The following is a 9,366-nucleotide window of genomic DNA, read 5'->3' as shown; positions in this document are numbered from 1 at the left end:
GGAAAATAAAGCCATTCAAAACAAGGTGACCAGGATACGGGACAACGAAGATCCCAGAGAAGGGAGCAGCCCCGAGAGGCTGCTGTGCTCAGCTCAGCCCAGCACGCTCCGCTCGGCGCTCAAACTATCTTTTCCCGGGCGAGTATTTAAAGACAAGGCCTGGGGCTTCCCCAGGACCTGCCCCCAGCACCTCTGGCAGCCCCATGTACCGACCGCGGGCTGTGAGCGAGAGGCTGCGGCTGCTCCCAGCGCCCCGGCAAGGGGCCCGGCAGCGGCTGACGCGACCCGAAAGCCAGCGACATCAAAGGCAGCGGCACCTACTTCTAAGCTGTCAGTGGAAAAAAAAATAGGCAATCTCTTTCACACCCCTTGGGGCAAACCCTCGAATGCATCACCAACCGTCAGGAAAAAAATATTAATTTCAGCTTCCTTTGGAGGAAGCCTACAGAGAGAGAGTTCCCACACCTCCCCGCAGCTCACGGTACCAGGGCAAAAGCCACCGGCAGCTTCGCCAACGTCCCCCCCCCCAAATTAAAAGCCCACCAAGGAGCAACACGTACAGAGCTGGGGCTTGAATTGGAAACACGGTAAATTATTTTCACCTGTCAAGCAGGGCTGATGCAAACTATCTCAACATAATTTTTCCTTATTCTAAATGGGATTTAAAGAACCAAAATCACAACCTTGCGTCACTGAGACTTCCAGTCTTTCAATGATTTAATGCACACAACTGCCCGATTTCCTTTGGGTTACTGTTTTTATCGACTGACAGAAGGAACAAAGAAAACTGTCGAGAGTTTAAAAGCCTTGGAGCGTGAAGGCGGTCTGCAGAGTGCCACTGACATTCACAGGGACAGAAATATTGCTAACAAATTCCTCTGTGTTTACTTACAAGCACATTTCAACAATACACAGAACGAAAAAAACATTCTACTTACATCTTCAGTGTCTTTAACCCGTAAAATCTGTTCCCGCAGGTCCTGTAAGTCATTAAATGTGGACTGTGCTGTTATAGAATATACTAGTGCAAACCCTTGACCATTCTTCATGTAGAGATCCCTCATTGCTGTAAATTGCTCCTGTAATCAAATATTTTAAGAAGTAATTAGCTAATGAAAGCACCTAATGAACAAAGGAATGCTTTTATTGTAATGGAGACAAGAATATAGACAAGAACAGCAGGCATTTCCACCCTCACCCCTTACAGAAACCCCCTGAAGCATGCAAATCTAATAAAAGCATTAACACATCTTTGTCCCTTTGTTTGCTTTCCTCTAACAGAGAAAAAGGCTTTTTGAAAAAATGGGAAACAGATCAAAAGCAGCAATAAAAATATATCTGGAGACAGACTGCTGAGTGCCCCCAACCATAATACAAGGTGTTAAGACTGACATGTTCTGCAGGGATCTCGCGTTTATTTTCTGATACGGGGTTAAGCACGAGTCTGCCACCAGAACAATTCCCCAGACCACAGAGAGAGACTGGAAATTCAGATTCTCCTCTAACCAACACTGAAACAGGCCGAGGTGTCCCACACTGCCTCAGTGCGTGGGAAGGCACTGCCAGATCACCTCCGGACATAACACAGTCGTCTGACGGTCACCTCAGGCATGAAAAGGGCTCAAAGGCTCAGTGCAACGAGGGGCAAGAGAAGGCTGCGGAGCCTCGGCCAGGCCAGAGTTGCCTTCGGCCGCGCTTGCGCGAGGGAGCTTTACCGGGACCCTGTCACAGCGGTTTCTGCTTCCACGCCTTCACATTGCTGTTGATCATTTTCAAAGCCTTCTAAACAAAACCAACTTTTCGGAGGCGTGTCCTCGACCCTTACGGGCTCTGGTCGCTCAGGAACGGACTTTGCACGGCGCGGGAGCCGCTGGCAGGGCCACAGGCGGCTCCTTCACCACGCCGGGGTTTGGGTTATTTGACAAAAGCATTCGATTTAAATTATTGCAGCTCTTCTACTGGTTTTGCTTGGGCAGAATTATTATACTAGTGGAAGTGCTATTCTTGACACATTTTTCTCCTAACAAAGAGACTCCACACCAATGAGGAACAGAAACGATACTTACTGTCCCTGCTGTATCGAGGATTTCAAGCATACACTGCTGACAGTCTACTTCCACTTGCTGGGGAAAAAAGGGGCCGAGACAAACACAGTTAAAACTAACATCTCTGAAGGGGAATCTCAGCTTAATTTTCACTTCTGCCACAAAGACCTCTGCAAGCAAGCCAGCCACCTGCACCTCCCCAACACCACGAGAGGCACTGCTACTGCTGTGAGAGGATTAATTACGCCCCAAGCCAGGCATGTGGGTCAGCTCACTTATGCTCCAGGTCTCTGTTGATTATAAAGGCTTAAACGAGCAGCTCATTGTGAACATCTCCACTTAAGCGAGATAAAAGCCACTCTTACAAATCAAACTTGAATTTTAATTTGCTGCTGCGCACGTTTTTGTTTTACGATTTGGTGCCTTTAATTATGGTAACATTCATGCTAATGCGTAAAACAACGGGTTACTTGACATCAGGGGAGCGAAGAAAGCAGCTCTGTTGACAGAATTATGTAACACGACAGCGTCAGGGATCCTGACAGGGACTTCTGCTCAGCCTTTGCAAGCCTGCACCCAAAAGGGGCGTAAAGAACTTGCCACGCCTCCAAACCAAGCAGAATGCATTTGAACTGAAAGGCAAACCCTAAATAGAACTAAGCTAGGGAGCAAATTAACAGCAAAATTTGTCATTCCCTGATAATTCAGCTCTGGAGAAGCTGATAGGATTTGTCTGGTTGCAGGGGCCACAAACCAGCGAAGTGCTGTGTAAGGCCAGAGGAAGGGTTGGCCAAAGGAAAGGCCAATCTGATGAATGAAACCCTTTCCAAGGCTGGTGCTTTCCTGCGCATCGTTTTCCTGCTGTGGTTTTAAGCAGTCGTAACATTTTTCTCCCTTCTTCCATCCCAATGAGCTTTTGTTGCATTATTAAAAAGAAGCAAGCTCCACGAGACTTGAAAGAAAGAAAAATGACGTTATTTTACCTTTCTGTATGAATCTTCTATTGTTGGGTCATATTTTTCAACAAAAATTCCCTGAACGAACTGTACAGTCTGGGGAGAAAGGAAAGGAGAAAAATAGTTAAGTGAACCCAACACAGCAGCATTTACCAAGAAGTGCTTTATGAAAAGTAACAGAAAAACTACTCAAAACTGTTGTTAAAATTTGATAGTGGGGAGGAGAGGAAGAGACACATAAATTTTCAAATTTTTAAAACAAAATGTGTACCCCTTCTCCTGTTTTAAGGATTAATTCATTCAAGCATGCTTTTAAAACTTTTTTGAAACGCGAACTGCTTGCTTGGTTTTTTTCATAGAAGATGATGTCCTCAAAGATGCCTTGACTTCAGCACCTTCAGAAAAGCAAAAATCACCAAATATGTAAGACTTGAAATTTAATCAGAAGAACTGGCCATCCATACTCTGAGGAAAAGCTCATTGTGGCAAATCCACATTTCCATGTAGATCACGTCAGAGTTCCAGGGGAGCTACTCGGGAACACCTGCGCAGAGCCCAGACATATTTCAGAGCGGCAAGTTCAGTCTGGAGCGTCTCCAGGTGCTCAGTTTGGGTCCCACCAGTAAAGGAGGAGACATCACTCATTTCAGAGAGGAAGTGCTCCTCTCCCTGTATAATTGTTCTGCGTAAATCTACTCCCCACAGCTCCCATCGAGCTGCCACCCGGCTGGGGGCTGTCTCTGGACAGGCGTGCTTCACTCGCCCTCGGTAAGGCAGAGCAGGTTTCTGCAAAATTGCAAAATAGCTGTGCCCTAATAGCTGTGAAGGTTTTTCTGCTCTCCTGGCACCACCGCCAGCAGGCACCATCAGCAGCGTGGTGGCACAGAAGAGTTAAAACAATAAGGAGGATTTGCAGTGAAACAACACCATATTGTCATCTAAGCTGGGACCGTAAAAACACAGAACTGAAAACAAACACCAGCCTCTTTGTTACAGTTTAGTTTATACAGTTCAAAGAAAGAAATTTTAAAGTGACCTCCATATGATTTTAAATCCCACCTTGTAATCTTTCCTTGCTAATATGTGTAACCAAGCAGTCAGTCATCTTGAAGGCTAAACATGATTCACTCTTAGCTGCTAATGGGCATTTATTGTGTCCTGTTATAAACATAATGGATCAGAGTTGGCCACGAATGCCAGTAAAGGCTTACTTAGCCCCTAGACTGTCAAAAAACCACGTAACTTCTGGGTACCAGACTAAGTATTTGCATTTCAGCTTTTAAAAAGGCAAGGGATGGATGCTGACTCAGATTCTGCCTCGCAAATAAGCAAATTCAAGTATGTCAGACACTGAACAATTTTTATGTACAGCATATTAATAACTGCCCTATTTCACCTAGGGAGCCTTTCAAAGGGTCAGGCACACAATCGAGGGGATGCTGGTGGAAAAAGCAAAACAGATTGCTGAAGGTGCTGTGGAAGAACTGACTGTGCCAAAAAAACCCAACCTGACATCTGTAAAGATCAGGATGAGAGCTCTGACAGAGTAGATCAAATCTGATATAGAATTGAATCATCTCTCCTGTTCATCTGGATTCTGCAGGTGATTTATCAAGACCAGCAGCAGCCCACTGCAGCAGAACAAAGAGCGGCGCAAGAAGCGGCGTCCACGACGTGAGCGGCTCCTCAGCCGCTATCGCCTCCCGTGGCGCAGTTCCTTGGCTCAGATAACTTTACACTTGACCACTCCTTTGTCTTTTCTTGTTGGCTTGAGTTGTCCGACTGATTTGTGATAAACAGGTGACAGAACTCTCTCTCACAATGCTTTTACTATCAGCTCTGCTATGTAAACCTCTTAGTAGAAACAACACGAGTGCTTAAGGAGTGCAAAGTATCACCAGCGTGCTTATGCCCCTGCACCGCGCACGCAGCAGAGGGGGATAAACACACTGATAATACTTTGCCTTCTGTTTTTAGTCCAGCCTGTGAGCAGTGTCTGCAAAAAGAGAGGCCAGTTTTGAGGTTTAAACTCACCAAAGCAGACTTCCCCACACCTCCTGAGCCAAGGACCACTAGCTTGTACTCACGCATGGTGTGGTCTGTTCAAACAGCGACGATCTGGAAAGCACGGGAAGAAAAAAAGAAAAAAAAGAAAAAAAAAAAAGCCAAGAGTTAAAAGCACACCTGCACATATGAATTTATGACACTGTCTTCTCAGACTGAATTTATGACACTGTCTTCTCAAATTGGCAACGGGCTCCCCTACTCCAAATACTCCTGAGAAGAAAAATTTCTTAGTAAAGAGCTGTGGGGTTTATTTTTCCGCCTGGGCACTCAGGTTTAGATGGGCATTCAAGGATAGACGATGCCCAAATTGGACCCGTTTTCAGAGAGGAAAAGGATGAACGTGCCACGGTCTTGCTTGTGCTGCCCATCCTCTGCATCCTCAGTGTTTTATAGCGTAAAACAACGAGTATCAGACAAGAGAATTAGATTCAGAAAGATCCAAGTAGAGAGGTTTGCTTCTCCTGCCCACCCCCAGCAGGGAAGGATTTAGGTCAGTATTTTCTCTCTGGAAAAGGTCAGGCCTAACTCACGGCTGCCAAGGCAGAACCTCGCTGCTCGCCCAAGCACGGGCTCTGCCTTTTTATGGAAATCTTGCAACTCCCTCGACTCACTGCGCGGCACCAGAAAACTGCTCATTCTCCTCGAGATTCCCCGACAAATAAGGCAAATGACAAAGCCGGTGATAAACATTTTATGCTATGTTTACATTATAAGCCAGGCTGGGCTGTCCCTATCAGCGGAGCTCAGGCAAACAATGACCTCAGCCGCTAATTATCTTCCCCCTCTTCCCTGGCCAGGCAGCGCTTTCTTCCCAAGTAAGGCTTCAGAAACACGAGCGCTATGAGCCCGGGCAAGCCGCGCTTCTCAAAGGCATTTCAGCCTAACGCTGCCACAGGATTTATGGGTTCGGGGGCCGTGGCTTGAGGACTGCTTTAAAAATAAAAACGTATTCCAAGCAGTTCAAGAGAGAAACGCATCACCTTGTCGACTCCTGTTAACAACAGCCCGCGAAGAACAGGGAACGTATTTTTAGCTTCGCAACCGCGGACAACTCCCTGACAATCTGTGTCTCAGGTTTATATAATCATTAAATCGGGACAGGGTTTTTTCTATCATTTAAATTCCCAAGGGAAAACTGTAAGACAGTGTCAAGAGGAAACCCATGTGCTGCCACACACCCGGGACCAGCAGGTACCGCAGACCTTGCCCAAACGTTATCCTTCTAACCCTCACCCCTCGACCACAGTCTGTTTTATGGTTTAAATGTGACACTTAAACAAAAATTTAAAAATCCCACATGCAGCTGGAGAAAGGCATGCAAATTCTGCAGCAGGTTTGGTACAACCTGAAGCTCATTTTTAGGTCAGAGGAACAGAAATTCCGGAATGATTTGAAGCCTGAAAGAGCTGCAGTTGCTCAGCGTCACAGAAATTGTGAAATTAAGTCAAACTGAAAGGAACTTTCCAGAATGGTAGCTCTGAATATCTAAAAGCAGAGCAAGCAATGTCTATGTACTCTAGTGTGTTTACAACATTTTTTGTTCAAAATTCTGGCAGCTCTAAGCTCTTCCGCTTGAAAATTTCCCTGAGAAGTAACATTCACTTCCTTTCTTTCAAAAGCCATGATTTTGGACAGTAAGGAGAGGGGAATTCCAATCAGCAATTACTTTCCCCTTGATAATCCTTAGAAATTAAAAGGCAATGCTTTTTTTTTTTTTAAATAAAGTATGAATGCAAATTATCGATCCAGTTTATCCTCATCCTCCTGCAGTCCCACAGTTCGTTCCACCTAAGAAAACCCGGAAAGTAATGAAGTGAAGGGTTAAATTTAGCTGTGAACTCTTTCACTTCTTATTTATAGTAAAAATACTTGTGGGAAAGTTTCAGCTGGGAGCAGGACAAGACTAACTTCTCATTTCTTCTCTACAGTATTTGCTGATTTTTTTTTTTTTCAGGTGCAACAGGAAACCAAGATCCTGAAACGCATGAGCCTTATTACTGTAAAGCCCACACGCCTTAATTATCTTGTAGCTCTTCCACAAGTACGTTAATGTTATCTGTTTATACAACATGAATAGAGTGCGCAAGAAATTACTATGCTGCATCCTGGCCAACTTTTCATTTGGCAACGGCTTATGCCCACCTAAATACAGTTGGACACAGCGGCATTCATCTCCATTCAGAGCTCGGCGGAGTGGAGTCACATGCTGTGAAGCAGTGACTACGTTTCAGAATGGAATGAAATTACGGGTGTTCAGTGTTTCTTTCAAGAAGAAAAGACTATAACCACTAAGGAGCGCGAAAAAACAACTTCCAGGGCTGTCATAAATGTTGTGAAACTTGGCCTCATTAGCTCTGAGTGCCGCGGGGCACAACTAAAGCCCTGTCCTGTGAACGGACGGAGGAGAGGTGAAGAAAAGATGCGGAGTATTTGTTTTAACACACAAAAATGAAGCGCAGTGCAGGCAGGAGGGCAGAAGGATCTCAGAGAAGGACCAGCAGATGGATGCACACGCAGATGAAACTGTGACCTGAAACGTGGCTCAGAGCACCTGCTCACCTGCATCTTTATTCAGCCAAGCCCTCACACGCTCTCTCGACTGCACGAACCATCTTTCACCCTGCTGCAGCCACGCAGCTGAACCAGGGTGCAAAGAAGCCAAACTGTCAGGGTATTTCCCAACCAGCGGAAGCAGCCAGGCAGAGGCCGCGGGGAGAGCGGCTGAGGCCCTTCAGGACATAAATCTGATGCAAAAACGAGCTGCTCCTGTTAAAAAAAAGTTTCACCAGCTCATCAAGAAGTTTATGATTTGGGTGGTGAGGAGAGGGAAGCATAAACAAGGTAAGCAAAGGCAGCACTGAGAGCGGGTGCAAGAACTTCCCGCTGCCCTGAGAGGCCACGTGCACCCCGCGACACGCAGGTGCTCCGGTACAAGCGCGCAGCCCGAACAAGGCAGCTTGTGCTCATTCCTTTCTCCTTCCTTCTCCAAACACTGACGGAGCTACGAAAAACGGGAGGTACGGATACGCTGCTCGGCACGAGGAAGACAGTGGTAAGAGCATGTGGTCCGATGGTTTTGCATAACTTGATGAAATATTGGCCACAACTGATGACCCCACCTCCATTAAGTAAGGTAACAAAAAACTTAGAAAAAAATCAGAGCAGACACATTCCTGACAGCCTTAGAAAAGAAAAGCTGTGGACTGTAATCACAGGTTTGCATTTTGTCCAACAGCAGAGGAGACAATGCATTTTACACTTAGAATTTCTCAAATTTCTCCAAGTGCCAATATTTTTCATAGTTAGCAATTTAATTTGAAATACATTGAGAACATTACAGAACTCATACCTTGGCATAAAAGATCTCTCATCAGTATTAGCAGTCCTACCGCAGGTTTTTCCAGCCTCCCTACGAGGGACTGAAAAAAATAAAAGAAAAATTAATAATTGTGGTTTGAGGTTTTATCTGCCCCGTCCCTCTTTTTTTTTTAAATGAAAATTTCAAGTTCCCAATTTTTGTCTACCCAATTTGACAGCAATAAAACACAGGCCACAGACATGAGGGGAAAGGGGAGCAGTACTTCTCTCTTCTTATGCACAGTTCTCAGACCATTGTCTAAACAGCCTGTTCTCTTTACACCCACTGGTACTTGATTCACGTGAAGTTGCCGTTTCTGTCCACAATCCTCTGTACCTGTTATCCAGTGACTGATCTGCAAAAACTTCACACGTGTTGCCAAAGTCTCATTTTCTCCTCTGGCAATGCCTTCTACCCCAGCATCACATGTTTCATCCACAGACACATCCTCTCTCGATTTCCGACCATTCACTGCTCAGCTGACGCAGGGGTGGGAATTTTGAGGAACAGCTGAATGACCAACTCCTGCCGACAGCCAACAGGATCCGGGCTCCCACATCCCTTCTTCCCAACGACTGGAAGCTCCCTCCCCGCCGCCCTCGCAGCACCGGAGAAAGGCGTTTCTGAAGAACGAGCTCCAGAGAGCAGATGAGCGCAGAGATCGAAGAAGTGAGTCAGGACTAAATGCGTCAGGCGGCTGCGGCGGGACGAGAGGCGAGGGGGAGGCAGGGCAGGGGGGACCATCTGCTCCTCCCGGCGTTCCGGGGCAGCGGGACAGGGCTGGAAATGCCACCAAGGGCGGCGTCTGGGCTTCCCTCGTGCGCTGAGCACGCGCCCAGCAGGTAGGTTTAAATGGACACAGCCACGTTTTAACAGATCAGCAGGCTCCATCCACTCTGACAAGCTGGACTAATCAAACCCTCACCCGAAGGCCGGCTGC

At 46.4% G+C, this 9,366-nt stretch overlaps 1 protein-coding gene across 1 annotated transcript in view; it reads right to left on the bottom strand.

Moving 5' to 3' along the window:
* The window catches only part of RAP1A (RAP1A, member of RAS oncogene family), a 15,441-nt gene extending 6,954 nt beyond the window's left edge, over positions 1–8,487 (bottom strand). The window contains exons 1-5 of the mRNA XM_009873745.1: positions 8,418–8,487; positions 5,036–5,119; positions 3,029–3,097; positions 2,067–2,123; positions 939–1,079 (exon numbers count right to left, since the gene is read on the bottom strand). Of these exons, the coding sequence (XP_009872047.1) occupies positions 939–1,079; positions 2,067–2,123; positions 3,029–3,097; positions 5,036–5,092 (324 nt within the window). The 5' untranslated portion in view covers positions 5,093–5,119; positions 8,418–8,487. The remainder of the gene's footprint in view (positions 1–938; positions 1,080–2,066; positions 2,124–3,028; positions 3,098–5,035; positions 5,120–8,417) is intronic.
* Between the last annotated feature and the right edge of the window lie 879 nt (positions 8,488–9,366).

The sequence above is a fragment of the Apaloderma vittatum genome, unplaced genomic scaffold (assembly GCF_000703405.1).
Source record: "Apaloderma vittatum isolate BGI_N311 unplaced genomic scaffold, ASM70340v1 scaffold4147, whole genome shotgun sequence".
NCBI lineage: Eukaryota > Metazoa > Chordata > Aves > Trogoniformes > Trogonidae > Apaloderma > Apaloderma vittatum.
The sequence above is the reverse complement of the archived record's forward strand: the minus strand, read 5'-3'. Positions and strand labels throughout refer to the sequence as shown.